At 46.3% G+C, this 23,770-nt stretch overlaps 1 protein-coding gene across 3 annotated transcripts in view; it reads right to left on the bottom strand.

Moving 5' to 3' along the window:
- The window catches only part of LOC108934672 (dual specificity protein phosphatase 8-like), a 48,097-nt gene that overhangs the window by 21,500 nt on the left and 2,827 nt on the right, over positions 1-23,770 (bottom strand). For 2 of the 3 annotated variants that reach the window (XM_029256230.1, XM_018752683.2), the window contains exons 2-3: positions 19,485-19,842; positions 12,775-12,913 (exon numbers count right to left, since the gene is read on the bottom strand). In XM_029256230.1, the coding sequence (XP_029112063.1) occupies positions 12,775-12,913; positions 19,485-19,715 (370 nt within the window). In that variant the 5' untranslated portion in view covers positions 19,716-19,842. Of the gene's footprint in view, positions 1-12,774; positions 12,914-19,484; positions 19,843-23,021; positions 23,065-23,770 lie in introns of those variants that run through there. The other variant, XM_018752685.2, reaches the window with a different exon arrangement.

The following is a 23,770-nucleotide window of genomic DNA, read 5'->3' as shown; positions in this document are numbered from 1 at the left end:
AAGTCTGACGTGTGCGTGGAGGTGCGTCTCCCCCCAGGTGACGGGGGTACGAGAGCAGAAGTGCGCCGAGATGCAAAGCGGCCTCGGAGGGAACGGGAACGAGACCATCGTAAAGGAAGTTACTCTGTGAGGAACTGGTTTATTTATATATTGAGGAATGTAGAGGGGGGAGAGGTTCAGAGGACAAGGAAGGGAGGTGGTTTTGTCAAAAGAGCAGCAAGTATGTGTTTACAGAAAGCGTGCGTGTGCGTGCGCACAGAAGAGATGGGAGAACAGAAAAGGGAATAACAGCACTACCGGGAATACTTGAAATGATGACAATATCTGCATTCCTTGCTCTTTGCACAGGAGCTCTTGCGCTACACTGGAAGTCCAAATTTAGACCGCTCAGGATGGAAAATATCAAGTCTTTATCAAGGAATGAGCGTTCGGCTGCGTCAGCGAGGGAGGGGAGGCCGGGCAGGGATGGACCATGCAAGTTCTTCTCTTTTTCTAAGCCCTTCAATAAAGTAAGTCGAGAGAGCTCCGCCCTCCACACCGCTTCTCGTGTACACCGGCGTTAACCGCGCGGCAGGTGGCGTGGTAGCTTAGGACCTGGAGCTGTAACCTGAAAACAATCAGTGCAAAGCCCTGGAGTAGCCGTGCCGCACTGCCCTTAGGGAGGAACATACTTAACCTGAATTGCTCTGGTAAAATACCTGGCTGCACGTATGGTAACTTCGGTGACAGGAGAAACTGTAGCCAAACACTGAAAGACAGGCAGCCCTCGCCTTACCACGGGGTTCTGTCCCGATGACCTCATCGCAAGTCTCAAATCCAATCCCTTCTATCATATTATATTTACTTATTCAGCAGACGCTTTTCTTCAAAGCAGCTTCCAACGGATACTATGTAGTGTTGTCAGCCCACACACCTTCTTCACCGCGGTGACTTACACCGCTACATACACTACTTACACTGGGTCACTCATCCATACATCAGTGGAACACACACTCTGTCACACTCACTACGGATGAACCTGGACAGCATGTCTTTGGACTGTGGGAGGAAACCAGAGCACCCAGAGGAAACCCACACAGACACGGGGAGAACATGCAAACCCCACACAGACCGAGCGGGGATCGACCTCACGTCCTCTTGCACCACCCAGGCGCTGTGAGACAGCAGTGCTACTTGCTGTGCCACTCGCTGTGCCATCGTGCCACCCTATATGAACCAAAAGGATATAAAGTATTAAAATGCAGTAATGGTATATTGTATAATAGGGCTTTGTTATATTTTTTTATAATGTTAAAATAATTCTAATATAACAATATACTATAAGTACAGTACAGCATTACAATTATATTTTCAATTTTGTTTCTAAAGCTGCTTTCTGCTTCTCTTTTTCGTTTCAGCACCACCAGAACACTCATTTTTCGCTTGCTATCTGTTGTAATTTTTTTAAAAAAAAAAAAAGTAACTTGCATGGAATCACAAATTAAAAATTCTGTAAATGAAAGAATACTTTTTTTTAAAAAGTGAAACACAGCCCGGCGGACAGACACGGCGATCGAGTCAATAAGAAATGCGGCGCCTTGCGGCAGCGCGGCGAAACCGGAAAGTCTGGTTCGTCGCGAGTCGCGTACATCGTAAATGAAGGACGGCCTGCAATAGGCAAACTAGAGCAAACGTGTGCAGTGAAAACGGACGCAGGTACAAATCCAGAGATGGTAAATGAATTAGCGCATTTAGTGAAGACGCATAAGAACGCAGTGCGACAGTAAAAATCCCCCTGTACGAATGGCGTGAAGTATAAAGCGGAAAGCGGATAAAAACGGTCAAGCGACGTTATGCTGCGCTACGGGGAAAAGAACATCAGAAAAATCTGAAAACCACGGGCAGTCCACGTGAAAGCCATTAACACGTTCAGGAGCGACAGCTCAGAGACAAATATTTTTGAATGGGAATGCACGGGGTGGGGGGGCAGCCCCTCGGCCCCATGGCGGCGGCCTCGGCCGGCCCCGTCGCACAGCGCGTGCCAGTTATTCTGTTTATTCCCGTTATCTCTCATTAGGGCAAAGAGAAGAGGGCCGTGACTCAGAGATGATCACTGCGCTCACGGTCCCTCCGGCGCAGCTGTCAGGGACATTCTCGGTCCCGTTCGAGACGGTGCGATAGATGTGTTTGCGTTGCCGGGGCAACGGTCCCAGCAGCAACACGGGGTTTGGGATCTCACGCATGCGGCACTCAGGCCCAGAGATCCACTTCTATTTCCAGCAGCCAGAAGGAGCTGGGGTGGCAGGGGGGATATAGTCTTTCAGTCCCTGGCAGATGGACAAGCTTTCCTTTCCATGTCCTCAAGTTACTCCAGGCTCCGCGCTCGATGATGTCTCCCCCATCCTCATTCACGCTCGACTTGCCTCACAGCAAACTGTTTACGGGGCGAGATTAATTTGTTATTGAGCTCCATCGTTTTCGCTGCGTGTCAGAGAATTAATAGGAGCCGTAATCTCCGAGTCCGAACGTCCCATTTAAGAGTGACGACGTCTGAGGCTACCGGCATCGCAGGACTATGTGGGCAAAACCGGCGCGCGAGCAATTTGCGGCAATACGTATGTTACGCCGACGCGTCCCCGGAAATGAAACTGAAACTCGACCGAGCGTTACCGCACCATAAACCAGATCCCTTCAACTGCACTAATCCTGCTGTCATTTACTTCCAAGCTCAAAACCATCAATCCAGACACTCTTAATGACCACTTATTCAAGCAGGGTCATGGTGGTCCAGAGCCTATCCTGGAAGCACAGGGTGTGCGGCGAGGGTACGCCTCGGATAAGATACCAGTCCATCACAGGGCCATTACTCACACACGCATGCGTGGCAATTTAGAGCCCCCATTTCACCAGAAACACATGTCTTTGGACTGTGGGAGGAAACTGGAAGAAACCGGCGCAAATGCAGAAATGCAATGAGCCGGATTTGAACCCACGTCTGAATTCACAACCCAGGGGCTATAAGGCCTCAGTACTACATGCTGTGCCACTGTACTGCCCACAAATGCTTAATGGGTGTGCACGGAACAATGAAACCAGCAGTATGCACTACCATTTTTATGGGCTTGTAAATAAGCACCCCCAACGCAGAGAAAACATTTTGTTAAAAAAAAAAAAAAATCAAGATAACTGTCAAAGGCGAGAGCTCAGCGAGAAGGGCGACAGGCAGGCCCAAGGAAGGCACACGGCTCCTTTAAGCTGAACGAGGTTAGAGAACAGAGAGCACCAGGAATGCGGAGGGATCACGTCATTCAGGAAGCATTCGGCAACAACGGCCCGCAAGCTTATTTTCATCCCCTTTAAAAAAAAAAAAAAAAAAAAACCCCATGATGCTGGGTCTGAAGGAACAGGATGCTGCCTATTGACTGAAAAATCTCACTGGGGTTCTGTTTGCGCCTCCCTCCCAGCTGGATATGTGCTCTAACTAGAGGACACAAGCAAAGAAGAGATGGAGGGAGGCAAGGGGAGAGGAGGTGGTGCGAGAGGCTGCTGAGTCCATTATCTAACACTTTCACCAGGCAGGATTAAGGGAATTAATCATGATGATGATGGTGGTGATGATGATGAGGATGATGATGATGGCAGCCTTGGGGCACAGGCTAGCGCCTCGCTTTCTCCCATCTGCTTCTCTTAACAGTTTGCAACTAATAGTGTCAGCATCTGCAGGTCATATGACAACATAACGCTTTCTCCCAAGGAAGAATGAGCAGCCGATCGGCCCCGAACGCAGAACGAGCGCGGCTCCGCCCCTGCAAGTAGCCCATGGAAATACACTCGAGGGAATAAAAGGGAACGGCGAGGTAATTGGTACGTGCCGGAATAGAAAGTGATGTCATAGAGCATGTGGCCGAAGCCCTTGCGACTTTCACGTCTAATAAAATGTCAAACATAATGAGGTCTTTCGGTAAAAATAATGAAACGCCGGGAAAAGAGATATGGGGAGTTAACGTACTGTTCTTCAGCGAAGAGGTTCGGAATTTGAGTGGTTCAAAGAATTCATTCCTTGAAGCTAAGAGTGACTCTTAACCTAAAAAAAAAAAAAGACAGTTTCCGAGAGGGTGCGCGTATGCGCCAAGAACGGAGTGAAATTCATCGATTGTAGCGTAAAAACACATTTTCCCCCAAAAGTATTACTTGATCCATATTTATGGTTTTCCCTATTCGAGGTGCTATTCTATTTCGCAGCACATTTGGACAAATACGGTTTTTGCATGAGCAGAGAGTCCAGCACAGACTGATTAAATGAACCAGCTCCTCCTTGGGAAAAGAGTGAGAGAAAGTGCAGGCCCGCACTTCCCAGAATGCACTGCTTCCACACCGGACGAGACCGTCCTTGGCATCGCTAACGGATGGGGGACGAGGTGGCTGAACAGGTCTGTCCCGCACATCCCCGCAAAGGCGGGAGAACAAACGGCTCGCAGCGGCGATGTAGGTCAAAGAGCGCCATCCGCTTATACAAACTTCATCCTCTTCTGTCTTCTCTCACCTACTGGAGTAATTCGAAGAAGAAGAAGCAAGCGGTGCCAGGAAGCGACAGGGAATATGTCCGGTTCGCACGCGACCTGCTGGAGGCCCCGGGAGGAATCCGAGAGCCAGGTGAACCTGGCACCGGCAGCGCCCGAGTCAGATCCCTGGGAACGAGGGTGGGCACACCTTCGCTTTTGACTAAGCGTCAAGGTGTGGTTGTCTGGGGTTGCAGCCCTGATAACCAGCAGGTCGGTCCAACCCCAGAAACCTCGCCGAAAGCAGGCGGTCCAGGGCTCTCAAAGCCTCCTGAAGAATTCGTGGAGAACTTTTACACGTCTTTCTCAGCCGCAGGGGCCCATTTCAACATGCTTTCCAACAGAGTGCTATTGCAGTGCGTTTATCAGCATGTGCAATACAGTGCCAGGGCTGCGCATGTGGACACGGGTTCAAATCCGGCTCCATCTGCGTAGAGTTTGCGTGTTCTCCCCGTGTGTGTGTGTGTGTGTGTGTGTGTGTGTGTGTGTGTGTGTGTGTGTGTGTGTGTGTGGGGGGGGGTTTAATCATACAGTCCAAAGAGGGGTTTAATGTGCTCCTAGTGTGTACGAGCCTGAGTGTGTGAAACATCGCTGTACTGTATAAATGATTTTCGGGAGGTTAGTAGAGCGCATCCAACACAGTGAGTCACTTTCAATAAAGGTGTCAGATAAGCAACGGCAAATAATTGTTGCACGTCGCATCGAAGAGTCTGCTAAAAATATGAAAATATAAATTTATTATTACCCTTTCGACCCACAAGACCAAATTCCAAGGAGCCGCTCCCCTACAGAAACGGTTCGGTGTCATTCCTGTTTTATTCCTGCACAATAATTAACATCAAACACACAGCAGGATTCATCACCGACATCAGACCACCAAGACGCCATGCCGATGACGCTCTCGCACGACAACGGGAATAAAAGGCGAATCTCAAAATGCCTTTCAGATTATTGTATTCATGGGTCATTCTCACTTCTTCCAGAATGAGGTTATTTCCACACTGTAGCTGAAGGACTTTAGAGTCCCGCATGAAGTCATGTAGGTCTGATGGTTAGGAGATGTTTTCGGGGTGCTTCGCTTCCTCCTGTTAGCGTGGGGTTGTCGCTAGGCGAGATGTTGCTGTGTCATGCTGTCAAGCCTGAGAGAGTTAAACCAACACTGAGGGGAGTTGATCTTGAACATAAAAGGGAGCATATGAGCCATTCAGTTAATTAAACACTGCACATTTTACTCTGTGGGAGTGTACAGGAGCAGCATGACATTTTGTTCCTTTTGAGAACAAGCAGGGCACAAGGCGGCACGGTGGCGAGAGCCGCCGCGTTTGGTCTCAAAGGAACTCGGATCAAATCCCACGTACTGCTGCAGTGCCCTCGAGCAACGTACTGGCGTTTACCGTCGACCCTCGGACAACACGGGTTTGAACTGCGCGGGTCCACTTATACGCAGATTTTTTCAATAAATGTATTGGAAAATTTTTTGGAGATTTGCGATATCGTAAAAAAAAAACTCGCAGATGAACCGCGTAGCCTAGAAATATAAAAAAAAAAATTAAGAAAAAGTTAGGTCTGTCATGAATGCATAAAATATATTTAGATACTAGTCTATTCTATTATTTACTACCATAAAATATACACTAATCTACTGTAAAAAGTTTAAATTTATCAAAACTTATGCACACAAACACTTACAGACGGTATATGGTGCCATTCGCAGTCGAGAGACATGTAAGCAAACAGTACTGAATCATAACTGCAGAAAATTAAGCGCAGCACATACTGTACTACTATAATAATTTGTCCATTTTATCGTTTACTACCATAAATTACACAGACTTCTTAAGAAAAAAATAAAAAGTTAAAATTTTGTGACGCAATCGTATCAATTACACTAGGCTACCGTAAAGCAATCATATCGGTGCTTCTTCGTTATCAAGGCAAGAATCGTTACACCTGTAAATAAATACGAATTTATTTTTCACGTTATCTTTTCATTTTCATTTTTGATGTCTAGTGTTAGTAATACGTATAACATCTGCAGCGTTTTGTATCATATAAGACAATACTGATGTAGGTACTGACAGGCTCATCTTGTAAACGGACGACGTAAACTTCCGGTATCGAGAAATACATTACAGTACTGTAAATGTATTTTCTCTTCCTTTTATTTTAACTTTTTTCTCTAGCTTACTTTATGCAAGAATACAGTATATAATACACATACAAAATATATGCTAATCAACTGTTGATGTTATTGATAAGGCTTCCGGTCAACAGTAGGCTATTATTAATAGTTAAGTTTTTGGGGAGTCAAAAGCTATATGTAGATTTTTGACTGCGCAGGGGGTCGGAGCCCCTAACCCCCGCGTTGTTCAAGGGTCGACTGTATTCATTTAACTGGTGCTTCTCTCCAAAATGACTTACTATGTTTACCAACCAACGATTATTTACTCATTTATACAGTTGGGTCATTTTTACTGGAACAATTTAAGGCAAGTACCTAACATCCAGTCTCCTTTGGCTCTAAAGGCAGCAGCTCAAACCACTATGCTTCCAGTTGTCCCAGATGCACTTAGCCTGAATTGACAGGGTAAAATGACAGCGCACACGCACACGCACACGCACACGCAGTCTGAAACCGCTTATCCCAAGGGGGGTCGCGGTGAACCATAGCCTAACCTGGCAACCCAGGGCAAAAGGTTGCAGGGGGAGGGAACACACCTAGGAAGGGACGCCAGTCCGCCACAAGGCACCCCAAGTGGGATTTGAACCCCAGGCCCACCGGAGAGCAAGCGCAGGCCAAACCCGCGGCGCCACCGCACCCCCCTGACCCAGTTGCGTAAATAGGTAAATAATTGTAAATCACTTTGAAAAAACACATCAATTAAATAAATGTGAATACACACACACACACACACACACACACACACACACACACACACACACTTTCAGAACCGCTTGTCCCATATGGGGTCGCAGGGGAACCGGAGCCTACCCGGCAACACAGGGCGTAAGGCCGGAGGGGGAGGGGACACACCCAGGACGGGACGCCAGTCCGTCGCAAGGCACCCCAAGCGGGACTCGAACCCCAGACCCACCAGACAGCAGGACTGCAGTCCAACCCACTGCGCCACCACACCCTAAATGTGAATAAATGACAGGAAAAAAACAGGATCAAAAGGGAAATGTTGGGCTTAGACCTAGTGAACATGACCGTCTAAAGGGCAGTCAGTCCCAAAGTTCCAGTTATATCAGTTTTAGGATCTTTTTTTAATGCCGTAGATCAGGAGTGCTTATTGGTCAATGGTTAGTGCTCACATCTGGGGAAAAACTAACAGTATTTATGCTGTACCATTGTACACTCTAGATCAACACTGACTAGTGTGATTAGAATAGAAGAGAAAGAGCAAGAAAAATCACCTTTTTTCATCTCATTCGGATATTTTTTGGCAGCAAAATGTATCAGCAAATCTTTGTGGAGTTTGCAAAGAAATTGTCTATTAAAACATCGAGCACGGCTATTTTTAGACCGCTGCTCTTGATAGCGCCGACCGTCAAACGAGAACGTGGCCGAGACGCACGGCACCCTGACGCAGCGTGAATCTCCTCGTGTTAAATTATTCAGTGAGACGGCGCAACGGTTAATGACATCATGCATGAAGCCAAGGGACCGGTTTGAAATCGAAGACGGAGAGTCAAATGTGCAACGAAAAGACACATTACATCACTGGAGCCTGTCAATGAGCTCAGCTCATAAAATGCGCGACTGAAGCACCTGAACTGAGTTGCAGAACGTTACATAAAGTCACAAATATTAAAAAAAAACTGATTTATTGCCCGCTTCGGTGCATATTAATGCATAAAACACATCTCATTCAGGCACATTTTTGCTGTTCTCCCAGGTGCTTAATAATGATATACCATGTTATCTGAATAAATCAGCCACTACTCCGGCACTGTATTTGCTTGCTTGTGTATCATAATATTATTTTTAAAAAAAAATGGTAGGAGGGAAATTTGTCTGTCCTGTGTTTTATGCACCTACTTGAACGATGAACCTCGGTGCATCAAGTGGAAGGTAACAAACTAGGTTTACTTGAGTCACATGTCTGCAGCTGTGTCTCTTTCTCTTAATGTAATGCACAAATTGTGCTTTTGCTGAGATGTACATTGCTTTGGACAAAAGCGTCTGCTAAATGAATGAATGTAAATGTAAAAATGCGGAGGGGGCGTGGTGGCACGGTGGCGCAGTGGGTTGGACCGGGTCCTCCTCCCTGGTGGGTCTGGGGTTTGAGTCCCGCTTGGGGTGCCTTGCGACGGACTGGCGTCCCGTCCTGGGTGTGTCCCCTCCCCCTCTAGCCTCACGCCCTGAGTTGCTGGGTAGGCTCTGGTTCCCTGTGACCCCGTATGTGACAAGCGGTTCAGAAAGTGTGTGTGTAAAAATGTGGAGCCACTGTGTATTAATCTTAATGTACTACCTTTGCTGTTGTATGGTATATGATTAACTATTACTAATTAAATACAGTAATATTGTTCTTTTAATTTTTTAATGTTCTGCTTTTAATTTAAGAATTTAAATAAAGTTATCATGTCACACTCCATCTCACCAATGCTTACAATGAGCATGAATATGTGATTAATTTCACTTTTACACACACACACGCACGCACACGCACACGCACACTTTCAGAGCCGCTTGTCCCATACGGGGTCGCGGGGAACCGGAGCCTCACCCGGCAACTCAGGGCGTAAGGCCGGAGGGGGAGGGGACACACCCAGGACGGGACGCCAGTCCGCCGCAAGGCACCCCAAGTGGGACTCGAACCCCAGACCCACCGGAGAGCAGGACTGTGGTCCAACCCACTGCGCCACTGCACCCCCTACATATGTACAATCAGATTTATTAATTTAGCTGGCAACCCCCCCCCCCCAAAAGTGACTTCCAAGGTTAAACTACTTACAGGGATTTATCCATTTACACAGCTGGGCAACATTTACTGGAGCTCGGTGCAAATGCCTTACTCAAGGGTACCACTACAGCAGGAGGTGGGATTCAAACTTGCAACCTCTAAATCAGCCACAGCTCCAGCTACTACACTACCCACTGATCCCAAGTAAAAAAAAAAAAAAAAAAGTTGATGCAACTGTCAGATGCCCAGCAGGACCAAACAAAAAGCAAATTACTTTACCTTTCTTTGAAACCATCAGTCGATCATTTTTATCCTTCTACTCCCTAATCATCAGACCCCCCTACCTAACTGAAAGCAGGCTGCGTGTGGGAAGGTGTGGATTTAACGGGAAATGTGTGAGATAAAAACAGAATATATCAGATAGAGGCCAAACATGAAGTCATCGCCTTTGTTAATGGAGTCATAAATCAGGTCTGGTATGAAGGCGGTAGGTTGTGCGGTGAGGCCCTGGCTCCCTATCACGACCAATCTGGCTCCTGGAAGAGACACAGAAGAAGAGCAGAGGGAGAACTCTCCGAGTCGGAGAGAGCGCTGATCACCGCACACCTACAAACACGCTCCACGCAGCACAGAGGGAACAAACACGAAACGCTGATCGAAAACCCAGCACCATCAACGTGAGCCAGGCGTCCCAAACAAAGTCCTTCTTGAACAGGAGTCAGCATGCAGCCAACCAGAACTTAGTCGTCATTCACCATTATCATTAACCTTTATGTAGCCGACCTCTTTGTCCAAGGCAACTTGCAACATCAGATCATCAACTTTACAATGATTTACCCATTTATACAGTGGGGGATTCTAACAGTGTCAGTTCAGGGTAAGTACTTTGACCAAGGGAACTACAGCGAGAATGCAATTCAAACCACGGACCTTCTGACTGCAAGGAAACAACTCTAAACACTATGCTACCTGCTGGTGCAATTACCAGGCTCTCTGTAAAGAGCACATATGACTCAGAGCTTAAATAATAAACATGCAAATAACATTTGCATGGTCTGGTCAGAGAGAAGCACTGTCATCTGGATGTGTATTCAGAGTCAACACCGTCCAAGGGCTGATGTCAGAGAAAAATAACCCGTTTGTCAATAGATGACTAAAGACTTCAAATAGTCCGGACTTCCTTGAGATGTGCTGCCAGTTCCATTAGTAAGGCTGATGATTGCGGACCGAGTGATACACATACGCATGTCCTGTTATGAATTATTATCCACACTCTGTTTATATTAATGTAAAAAAAAAAAAAAAAAAAAAAATCTTAATTCGAATGTTCTTGCCAGCTTCTCGCATGGTGTCCGTCGTTGGACTCCTGGACGAGAAGCTCAACTCCAAGAACCCGTTTGGAGCGAACAAACCCACAAATCCCTTTTCACTGTGTTTATTTTAAACCTTTTCTGATGGGAAATCTTTTCCCCTCCCAGTGACTTGCCTGCTACTATTACACATTATTACGCAACATTTCGGGAATTCTTCTGCAGCCTTTGCTTCGGCACATTAACCGGTCATTTCCTGATCCAGGAATTTCCAGCTTGTCAGGTACCCCCCCCCGCAACAGTCATCCCTGTGCATACAGTTGTAAGCAGCATCAACATTAAATCAAACCAGTGGAACTGGAAAAATATACTTCAAAGACCCAACGAGGGGTGTGGTGGCACAGCGGGTTTGGCCTGTGCCTGCTCTCTGGGGGGTCTGGGGTTCGAGTCCCACTTGGGGTGCCTTGCAACGGACTGGCATCCCGCCCTGGGTGTGTACCCTCCGCCTCCGGCCTTTCGCCCTGTGTTGCCGGGTTAGGCACTGGCTCCCCGCGACCCCGTATGGGACAAGCGGTTCAGACAATGTGTGTATGTGTGAGTTAGAATCAGAAAATTCACATTTTCTTGAAGCTTTTCTCCAAAGTTTCTTAAGCGTTAAGCCACTTACAATTAGTTACTCACTTAGCTGGGTAATTTTTGCAGTATCAGTTCAGGGTAAGCACCTTACTAAAGGGTATTACAGCAGGAGGTGGTATTTGAACGGCGCTCCTTTGAGTCAAAGGTAGCAGCTGGAACTGCTACGACACATGAGAAACAGTGTGCGTTAACACTGTTAACACACGCAACCGAGGCAGGTAGTACAGGGGCTCTGTTATGCGGCACATTGCAGCGCTGCTGCTAGAGGCACTATTACATAAACCATTACTTCAGAGGAGCCGTAAGGCGCTGCCGAGCGCGACGTCATAGCGCGATCACAAGCCCCGCCAAGCGCGGCCCTGCTCGCCTGCGCGCACAGAGCACAATCAGTAAATAAATAGGCACACAAAGGGCCACTGTAATCTGCGGCCTAAATCTGCCCTCTTTGATATTCTGCATTCCTATTACGTCATTGTGTGGGAACCACTCCTAAAGCTCGACTCTTATCTTTTCCTGCTGAAACGGCCAAAGGAGACCGAGGCTTCTGAAATGACGAGGTCTCCGCCGTATTTACCGTCAAGTTTTCTCACAAGCGGCCCCAGACAGCCTGCCCGCCTCTCGGCTGGATAATCGCTTAATTCTTGCTCGACATCTTAAATTAGCACTCTCGCTTCTGGCAATTCGGATAGGCTGACTGCAAAATGTAAAAAAGCCTGAACTGCTGCTTTTACTTTCTAGACCACATTCAAAGACAAAAGGAACCAGAAAAAAAAAAAAATCATCAGGCCAAACATTACTACTGTACTTCATTTATATTTTACTCTATTGATCATAGAATGGCGGGTCTGGAATTCGAACCCTGTTTGGGGTGCCTTGTGGCGGACCGGTGTCCCGTCCTGGGTGCGCCCCCTCCCTCTTCGACCTTGCGCCCTGTGTTGCCGGGTTAGGCTACGGTTCACCGCGACCTCGCTTGGGACAAGCTTTGTAGACAGTGTGCGTGTGTCCGAGATAATAGAACTCAGTTTTGAAACATTTACATATGTACATAAAGTACACATATTTATGTGTGTATGGGATTTTATATAGGGCAAGACTGGTATTAGGCATTCTTTTCTGGATTTGCTAGCAATGTATTCTGATGCAATGTTGGTTCTAGCCAGGCCTTGAGACACTCTGGAGAGGTGACGTTACGCTGAAACAGTTGAGAGCTGTGATGTCATGGGCGACACCTGCTGGCCGAAAAGCCGAAAGGCATCGATGGAACTTCTAGCGGTGAGATCCAACCCAGTGCCAAGTGGCATCGTGACATACGGTTGGGGGGCGGAGGGGCAAACGGGACAAACAGAGACGCAGACTTAGCTGCCTTAGCTGCCACAGCCCTACCTGTGAGCAGGGACACCTGGTAGAAGGTGGCCTCCAGCTTCCCCAGCAGGACACTCACAAAGCTGTCCTTAGGCAGCAGGCTCCTGTCCCTGGAATTCTGGTCATACACCACCACTTCCTGCTTCTTGCTCAGGTCCAGCTGCACAGACACATCAACAGGAACTACGTTAAAAGGACATTCAAATTCATGTTCATGTTCTTCTTTAAAACAAGTCCTTCCAGCATACATTACAATTCGGCATATCAAAAATAAAGTTTTTTTTTTTTTTTTTTTATTTAAATATTTATTATGCCTCATATTCATTCACTGAAATATTAGGAGTCCAGTCAAAAGATACATATTTACTTGTGAATGGATTTTCCAGAATTACTTATTTTTCATTTTGCTGACGCTTTTCTCAACAGCAATTTACAATGTTAAGATACCTAGAGCTATTTACCCATTTAAAGAGCAGGGCAATTTTACCAGAGCAATTTAGGGTAAGCACCTGACTTAAGATATAATCCTGCAAACTAAATATTCTGATTACACTGATTTACCCATTTATACTCACTGTATCAAGTCAGGGTAATAACATTGGACATGAGTTCTACAGCCAAAGTGGGACTTCACCCTGGGTTCTTTGTGTGCAAGATGACAGGTCTAACCACTAGCAAGAAATGATGAAGTCATTTATTTGTGTTCAGATATGATTAAATCTATGGCAACAATGGAATCCTAGACCAGCGCAACGTGACCAAGTAAAAATCCTCAAACATGGCTGAGATCTACACACAGTGAGTATCCCTAGAGCCCTTCCCAGAGTTCCAAGAGAGCATGACAAATATACAGTAGCATGACACTGCTATTTATATCTTTATTTTCATCTTCCTTTTTCATAGCTTGGAAAAAAAAATGATTTCGGTCTCTTGGAACATGAGGGTGTTCATGCATACACAACGTGTACGTGTTCTCGGCTTGACTGTAGTGCGTTTGCATGAATGTAAAGTATTTATACAAGTTTGTCCCTCAGCATGCATGGATGCATATGTTTAGTCAAGGATTAACAGCCCCCTGGACAGCGAAACCATGAACTGTCACTTCATATTTCCAATGACGGCATTCCCAATTTCAGCAACCATCCTCATGGATTGAATTGCGCCCCTGCGCAGTTTGGTTTTATCTCTTCAGTGCGAGTTTAAATCTGAACTAGAAACCAAATTAAAAGGAGAAGAAAAAAGAAGAAAAAAAATACAGTATTTCTAATAATAATAATAATACCACTTAAAGTTCTTGTGACGTTTTAGGTACTGACAGCTTCCACTGATCTGTTTATTGCCACTGAAGATCATCACACTTTCAAGACATTTCTTATAAACCGTGCTGTTGTACAGACCCACAGTAACCATGCGATGACAGAGGGCTGCAGGAAAGCGAGGGCTAAGTGAGGTCAAAATTGTCACTCAGACAGACTGCCATGGGTCGCGTTTACGTAAAACAAACATTTGCGCAGCGGCCTCCTGCCTCACATGAGATCCAGCAGTTCACGCGAGGATTGGAACAAACTGCAGACACTGTGCGAAAGAGCAGTTAATGTGCAAGACAATGTGTTTGCCAGCCAAAGTGCATGATTTTTAATGATCAAGCCTGGGTCGACTGCACATGTTCTAGGGCATATATTGCCCGCCGTCTCTTTTGACAGCCTGGTAGGGGCCCCGTGGGTGACACGTGGGCCGTGCCAGGACCAAGGTCAGAGAGCGGGTGCAGATTACAGAGTACATCTCCGACCAGGTAGACTCAATGACGCAATGGCATAAATGGGCCCCACTTGGGCCTCTCGTTGGCACTAATGGGCTACTGGCCCAAGCTACATTTAAAGGGCCGGGAGAACTCTCTACACTGCTATCCCTTTCTATATTTACCGTACTATATGAACATACTGTGTAGTAAGAGCTTAGCTATAATGTCAACATGGGTGTAACACAGTAGAAATGAGGATTGGGCAGTCGACTCAACAGCCTAACTTACAAAAATGATGAATACCCAACTTGTATCATAGTGCTAATGAATTTTTAAAATATGACCACCCTTTTTGGAACATCTTAGATGGTGCTATATGACCACACCTGGTAAGCACTGTAACCTTCCGCCGTTGTGCTATATTTGTCCGAAGCTGTACGTATTAGCATTTTCTCGATACACTGATTCTGGCTCGTTTTTTTTGCTTTGTTTTGTTTACGGTAAATACATACATAAATAAAACGGATCCGGCTTTTATAGTTCTCTTACGTAACACTTCCACAACCCTTTCACCTCCTTACATGATGAGATCTTTTCTTTGATCTCCTCCCAGTCGATCCAACTTTCCAGGCTAAAGGTGTTGTTCTGTAATAGGATTACAGCTGAACCTGATGGATGACATCAACGTGGGATCAAAGGCTATGCATGAGATTTATGTTAGGCAGCAGACTTGGGATGGGAGAGAGAACTTTGTGTACAGCAGCAGGGGACATCTGTATGGTGGCACAACGGAGACACACAGAACAGTCAGACCTTATCTCCATCTCCAGGAATTCACCCAAAGTTTGGGCACCCACATCCCAGCGTCTCAAGAAAAAAAGAAAGTACAGTACCCAGGAGAGGAACTAAACAATCCTGGTTGTCCTCCTCCAATTAATACAGTAAAAAAAAAATGCAAGCAGTTCAAGCGATATGCACTGTCTAGTATTTATAAAGTTTAATAAGTTCAAAGACTAGCCGCAGTATGATGCTACGGTGGTTACAACAGAGCTGTTACACCACTACATTAAATACTTGTGGGCCACTGACTTGCAATCACAGCAGCTTCACACAGCGGCCACTCATTCTTCTAGCCTTTTTCTTACAAACTTTGGCACCAAATGTATTTTCTGCCATGTCTGAAAGTAACCGGACAGGGAAAACGAGAGAGGAAAAAGGGAGAAATTAACTGAAAACAAACCCGTCGGCCTTAGTCAGATGACAGCAACCTAAGCAAGGGCACAATACGTGTTCTGAGCTTTCCGGTGTCTGACAGCCGAGCCCCATCGGCTCTACAACCGTAGTCCCCAATGACGGATCCCCGCTCTCCAGCTTCAGCTCAAACTGTCCCGTCCTCATCAACACCATACACACCCTGGGGGAAATCTGAATAGATGGACTTGTCTTTGTCAGGAAGGAGGAAGAAGATAGCAATCTGGTGCTGGGGTCTCAGAAGACACTCCCTGGCACAGGAGGCTTCAACGCACATATGAGACGCTCCCTTCATAGAGATCTGCAGTTAAGTAACAGAAGTCCCCGTGCATGCCGCCGGCAAGCTGCTATGCAAAACTAGAGTTTCACTTTTCCTTGCATCTTTGCAGACGTATCTGAAACATGGTAAGTGGATGGGGGCAAAAAAGAGAAACTTGGTTTCACTGAACCCTCTGCCCACATCTTTTCCTGGGGAAATATTGCCTAAAACTGTATTTTTCAATATATGACCGTAATTTATTTTTATTTCCCCTGTTCTTGGCAAACTAAAGAACATAACAAGCAACATGATGCAGTACGTTCCCGCAAAAACCTTTCAGTCATTGTAACTCATTCAGTGTCGTTCTCTTAGTGTGTGATGTATTTATTCGGTACTCAGAAAGTACGTACAGATGGCCAGGTTCTACAAATAAGAGTGCCTCGAGTTGTAAGCGGGGATTTATCTTTGTCTCCAGAAACCGTCAAGCTATCGCTTCGGTTCTGGTGTATAAGGTGTGCAGAATCACCAGACACATGGAAGCAAGAGTGGTGTATATAGTCCTACTAATAAGGAGAAAGCACAAAACCAACCCTAAATACACCAGCCACATAAGCACCACACCCAAAGTCCACAGCCCCAAACACACACCCCAGAGCCCCATATAGACACCATAAAGATACCAGTGCCAAAGATGCCAAACCCGAAGACACCAACCCTAAATACCCCAGTTCTAAAGACAACAGCTCCAATGACAGCAGACCCAAAGACACTAACCTTTAATATACCAGAACCTAAGACACAAGCACCAAGGGCACCCGTGCCAAAGGCAGAGGCTACAGAGACAGCAGCAATCACTGCTCCTTTTCTGGGAAACGCTTAACGCATAACTAACCTCCTTGAGTCACAGTGGCTGTCCCTCCGCCTCCCCTTGAGGTGCTTACTTCATTCCAGAGGCGTTATGTCATCGACCAGCCCTGTCAGACTGGTGCATGGACATTTCATAGTGGTGCCATGGGCAGTCTACACTCCAGCCTTATAAACTGGAATTTCATTCAACAGGGCATGTAGAAAAAAAAATTGGAAACACATGGATGAAAATGAAGACTGACAGTTTTACTAAAATTTTTTTGTATATGCTTGCAGACGGAGTAACTGCATTTTTTGTGGCTTATTAAGATGCAGTTAAATGCAAAATACATATGGTTGCAAAAGATATTTGGTTGCATATTTTATGGATGGAAAACCTTCAGCTATGATGTGTAGCTATTGCATAAAAAAAAAAAAAAAAAAAAACTGATGTGGCCAGACTTTTTGTGCTACTTTTCTGCATAGTTATTGATTGTACCCCCCCCACCCCCCACCCAAAAAAAAAAAAAAAAAAAAAAAAAAAAAAAAAAAAAACTAATTTCCAGATTTCTTGGAGGATCCCACCAGTAGTTGTGCTGTTATGGCATACCAAACTAGCAGAACCCACTTCTATGTGAGTTAAATGGATTTTTTTACTCAGTGTGGAATAAACAATATCTCTACCTGTGCTGAACATAATTGGAAATACAGTGTAGATGAAGTGCTGCTGTATTTACGGACAGGATCCTTGAACTAATCCAGGATGTCATCATCATCAACTATTATTCAAGTCACACGTCTGTCCGAGGCAACGCGTAACGGTAGATACGGTGACGGGTTTCCTTCGGGTGCTCTGGTTTACAGTTATTTTCTCATTAATACAGCAGAGAGATGCCACACACACCAAGTCCAGTTTTAGATTAACCTACGGATCTGAAAGACATGTATACGGACTGCGAAAGGAAACCAGAGCACCTGAAGGAAACCCACGTGACTGTAAGGAGAATACGCAAACTGTACACAGAGAGAATCTAATTTGAACCCGAGTCCGCACCCATAGCTCGGGAGCGCGAGGGACTATCACCGCTTACTGTGGCACTGTAGGGCCCACGCACTACCAAAACTTAAAAGACAATAGCACAAATGTGCAGAACTATCTAGGAAAATATGACATGAACCACTAGCACATAGGTCTGAAGCGAATATCGAAAGTACGGAGAACAGAAAACTCCCAGGTTGCAGTGAAAGGAGTTGACCGGCGCGGGGCAACCGTGAATCCCCACCTTTGGGCCACAGCTGGCGCGCACGTGTGGCCCGCAGCCCGTCAGTCGCCACACAAAAGGAGATGATGTCATAAGCATTGCCAACCGCCTCCACCTCTTAATACTTCCAGCTTTATTCGGCCTTTCGTTAATCGCAGGCATTATCCTCTTCGGTGGAGAGATAATGAGAGCCAGCCAGCTGTTGAGCCAGGCCTGGGCACAGGAGGAAGGAGGACGATGATGGAGACGCTGGGAGAACAGTGAGGCTTCTCTCACGCGTGAGGGCAGCTGTCGGAAACCACGAACCCAGGAAGTTTCCTCTGCCTTTTCCTTCCGATGGCACAATAAAACTGACTGCAAGGAGAGAGAGAGCGAGACACTCGCCCTCATTCAACCCCCTACAGAAGACTGAATAGACAGAGTTCTCGTCTCGTTAGGACAAACAATGACATCATAATAACTGGACTGTAAAAACCTTACGGCAGCATCCAAAAAACGAAAATCTGACAGCATGTATGAAGGGTAATGTTTCAGAACTGAATACCGATCTACCTTTTTTTAATTGATTTTCTCGTGTTAAATGTTTAACTGTCTTCTTATAAAGGAAGAAGCTTGTATCTCACTTTTGTTTTCAGCCCATAAGCACGTGAACGGGATTTTAAAAAAAAAAGTTAACTTCAGGTCCTGGAAAGTGTCACGTTGCACACCAGTCTTTCATTCATAGGACCTGGAAAAATGCATCATCTGAGGGTAAATAATACACTAAAAAACCAGACTTGAGTAAAGACAACTTGGAAAGCCAGACCACCACTCATTATGCTCTCGTAAAATGCCCTCTATAATGAGATGCAGAAGGCAACATCAGCTCCCGTTTAGGTTAGCTCCTTCGGTTTCTCACGGCTCCTTCCAGCATCACACACCAGCTGATGGAAAAACGTGCCATATTTGAGGTCATGGAGACCTCAAGGGTTCAGTTTCTCAGTCGCTAATATGGAATAAACATACACCTTTGGTAATTCAGTCCTGGGCAGATCAGGTATACAGCCAGTCAACAACTGAGACCAAGAGGCCGGAGAGAAGCAGAGTAGCATGAAGGTGTTGAACACCTTCGAGTATCAATCAGTCCAAGTCAAACTCTCCAGCCTTATGCGTCTGTTTTGTCTGCAGAGCTGAAAAACGAGATTTTTTTCGTGAGGAGGTGCCATAACCGTTCCCTAAGGCAAAGCCTGCGGTGAATTTTCGGTGCTTTGATATTCTTAAAACATTGTATCCACCACCTGTGGTAGGGGAAGATGTGGGCTCCGTGTAGAAAAAGGGACAGTACTGGTCAGAAATTAGATGGAGAGGGTAAAAGAGGGCACTGGGATCATACCTTCATCTTGCCGAAAAGGTTCAGGAGCTCGGCGACTGGCACCTTGTCCTGCTGCAACCGCCTCTTGACCAGCTTGGAGCAGCAGATGTTGATGGAGCCGAGAACGTGCGAGGCGTTGTATTCGGAAAAGGCACGGCTGTCGACGATCAGCGTGCCCGAGAGACCTCGCTGCAAGAGCACTGCCAAGCGTTGCGGATCCATGGTCTTGCAGTGTCCTTCCTCCCTGGACATGGACGCTTGAGCAGAGGGCTTGGGCCAGGGAGCCTGCTGTGTGGCCAATGGATGTGAGAAAGGAGGAACTGCGAGGGGCGGGGTCAAAAGGAAATAGCAGGCATGTGGATCAGGGGGTCCATGGTTTCTATGACGAGGGGGGAGGAGGAAAAAAAAAAAAAAAAAGAGGAGAGGAGAGAATACGTAAGACGAACCCTTCGCAACTGAAAAAACCTGAAAAACCATCATTATAGAGGAATTTATACAAAAGACACCTTTGTTCCATCCACCTGCTTAATAAAACATACAAATGACTATGCTGTAGACAGTTAAACTTAAACTTTGGTTAAATATAAGCAGGTTGATCTTTTATTTATTATAATGTCGCCAATAGCTGTTTAATACAAAATATTTCGAATGTCGTTTTTGTTACGCATCAACATTATTTTAATAGCTAATGCCATTTCGTGTGGGATGTTATTTGTACACCCAATTTCCTTCAAAGGAGAACACATTGAAATTAAATGAATTTGAACTGAACAGGGACAGAGGCAGTAATTATCGCAGTGCCAGTGGAGACCGTTTTTATTAACTGCAATTAGTGGTCAGCATTACATGATTTTTTTTTTTAACGATTGCTCAATGAGGAGAACTTTTTATGATGACTTGCTCGACATCTTCAGATTGAAGAGCTATAATTCAGATGACAGAACGGCTCGTTCATTATCACAGTCACAATTTTCATTGTAAACATCAACAGTGTTTATTAGCGCAGGCTTTGAATACCCATTTTGATTAGCAGGCAGGAATACGAGAGGCTGCAGAGATTTAACCAAACTGAGCATATTTCTTGACTCATTTCGAGACGGGTTCTGAACATCAGATTTAAATAAAAAAAAAAGCCCCTCACAGTCATCCAGATGTTATCTCCGCTATGTATTCCCCCAAATAAGGCACCATTTAAAAATCACCCACGACGCAACGTGGAATTATGAGATCTCGGTAACACCCATAAGGCACAACACAGCCTCACAACAATAGTGGCATTATGTTAAGCAGAAAAAAGTCGGAATATTGTAGTAAACATGCTGGTTAAATCTTGCAGAAGTGAAATTGCTGTAAACATCCCAGTGAAATAAATAATTATAATTTCCTGCATCCTATTAAAAAGTAACTAGAAAGAAGGAAAAAAAAAAAAAAAAAACAAACTTTTCAGTTCTAGAATTGCAGTCACACAATTACAGTCCTGTTGCAAAGAAAAAGTCCGCTTGCGGGCCCATTCAGTTCCGGCCGAGCGGTGGCACTCCGAGTGCTGGTAGCTGCGCCACTCTATCATTTAAAAGAGAATATTCCAGAAGCAGCTGTAATTAGCCCATGAGTAATGGCATGTCAACAATGACAGCACACAGTATGGTAGTCACAATACAAACATTTGTCAGCTTCTGGACAAAACAGCTTTGGGATGTTTATGCTGCTTATGCACATGAAAGTTAGTCATGTTTTTCCCCACCGATGATGCATTTCGGTGAAATCACCCTCGCTCACAACGTGAAGCATAAATCATGTCAGATGAGACGGATATGCTCCGAAATCTATTCGCTCGGCCGTATGCTAGCGGTCGGTTCCCGGAGCCGTAAAAAGAGGGAAAACTTGGGCAGCTTGGATAGCCTCGGTCAGGTATGACACGAGGTCCACGCATTCCACCGGACGCATCTCAACCGCTCTTCCCTCCTGGAACGGGTACCGACTCTGCTGTTGCAAACGGGCCTTGGGTCGCGTCCAGGGAGCGCAGATGCTTTTTGGCCGAGATGGATCCGGCCAGGCGTCGGATGCCTGCGCAGGCAGTCGGCGGCCAGGAAATTTTTACGCATACGTTGATGCTGACAGCTGCCTAATAAGATCTCACCTTGCCTATGTCCAGGGGCACATGGACTCGTGACAAAGGGTTCCTTCTAGACAGCATCGTTCCTCGTCTTGGGACGCTTGGCCTTCGCAACTCAGAACTTCATAAAACCCCAAGACACATGCAGCCTATTTGCTGCTTTTATGCTGCGCAGATGAACGGTAACCAGCCGAAAAGATAAGAGGCCACAAAACAGCTGCGCTCTTTATTTATTTAGTCCACTTGCCGCTTGTCTTCTGCCTCATAACACGGGTGCTTAGCTGCATCAAAAGTAGGCCAAGTTGTTCCGAGGATCAGAAAAAAGGAGCGGGATTTACAGCTCGTGAGTCATAAAACGCAACGAAAAAAATCTCTGGTTTCGTTCAAGATCGCAAATGTAGCGCTGCCCGTGTAACGGAGAGCGTCTGGGCCGTCTCCCGTGGGGATGTTTCCCGAAATACCGTTTGCCTGGAAGCGAACAGGTGTTTTATAACAGAACCCGAGTCGGAATTAGAGCGTCCTTTCTCCGAAAGCCGCATCCGGGCAGAACAGCGCAACGGTCACGAGCGACGAGCGAGCACAGTAACAAAAGCAACGCGATGAAAACGGAAGAACGACGGCGCGTGCGGCAATTCCTCCGACGGAGAGACAGTTGTGACGGTAACACCTCGTGGGATACTACAGATGCGTAACAAACATGTTTTTTTGGGCTTACTTGCGCCTCACCGTTGACAGTACCAAAGACCCTTGAACTGACCGAAAAAGATCAATTCCAGCAACGGATGGGTATAGAACCGTACTCACCCATCGAGACGTTGCACCTGCAACCGAATGCTTCCATGCTCGTATTTTCACGATGACACCTTTTCATATTCTCTTGACGCCGACGCATAAGTCAGGTTTACGCGCACGACGTGACGGCAAAAACAAACGACGAGATGGGATTCAGATGACCCGTCCGTTCATTTACCGATCATCATTTATACATGGAATTTTTCGCATGCAGATTCTGCTCTACCTGAGCACCAACACAACAGGTATAATACATGACGGTATCACGCGTCACAGGGCTAGAAGAACGGCGCATTTTACGGCGACGCGAACAGCCCGCCATTAACGCACATATGCCATCGGCGTCCCGAGTGCTTTTCCAGGTCCTGATGTTGGATCAGGACACGGTCCCTGACAGTGCCTAACAAGCCAAGTGCGAGAAAATGCCACAACAAACTGCAGCACGGAAACGTGCGCCAGCGCTGCTGAGGCTCGGGATGGCTGCCGTTGTCAACAATGGAGTCTGACCGCAGCCGCCACCCACCTTTCCATCTCTCCGTCTCTCTCTCTCTCTCTCTCTCTCTCTCTCTCTCTCTCTCAGCCACACAGCACAGTCGCAGCCCTGCTCCTACATCCCCGCAGCTCCCAGCATCAGCAAACCGTGGCAGCCCTACCTCGACTCCTTAGGTAGGCGCCTCTGCAGTCCGTGAGGCAGGAACGCGCTTTCCGCTCGACTGCGGCGAGGCTGATGCCGAGAGCTCCGAAAGCGCTTCTTCCTGCCGAGCGCGAGGACCGGCGGGTCGAGACAAACCAAAGAGGGGTGTGCAACCAGCGGTGCTGCAGCAGGCAGTGGTGCTGCTCCCACTGAGCTCCCTGTCGCTGCCTTCCACAGGAGCATGCGGGCAGGTGCTAAACCCAGACCCCACCCCTCTGTCACCGTGTGGTTTCAGTGTTTTACTGACCACATTCATCCGTAGTCTCGCCACGAACCGGTATTCACAAATATAGTTTACAGCAAAATAAATTAATTCATTTTAAACAAGCTGTTAGGGCAGCAGGGGGCGCAGTGGTTAGAGTCACTGTCATGCAATCAAAAGACCCAGGTTCGAATCCCACCGCAGAAGCCCTTCAACGAGGTACTTACCTCGAAGTGAGAGTAACAATTAACTATTAATAATTACAAGTTGCATAGTATATAAACCTAACATTGTAAGTCGCTTTGGAGAGAAGGGTCGGTGAAACGAGCACATGAAAACTATTCCTGTCCAGCGCTGCTTGTTTGTAATGCAGTATGTCCTTGCCCTAGCTGGGTGTACACTCAGAAGGGGGGTGAAAGGAGAGAAGAAAAGGGGCTTTTAATGCAACCCTGTAAAAAAAAAAAAAATGGAGAAAACACGACAAATTCATGGCTGCACCAAATTCT

This window comes from Scleropages formosus, chromosome 11 (genome assembly GCF_900964775.1).
Source record: "Scleropages formosus chromosome 11, fSclFor1.1, whole genome shotgun sequence".
NCBI lineage: Eukaryota > Metazoa > Chordata > Actinopteri > Osteoglossiformes > Osteoglossidae > Scleropages > Scleropages formosus.
The sequence above is the reverse complement of the archived record's forward strand: the minus strand, read 5'-3'. Positions and strand labels throughout refer to the sequence as shown.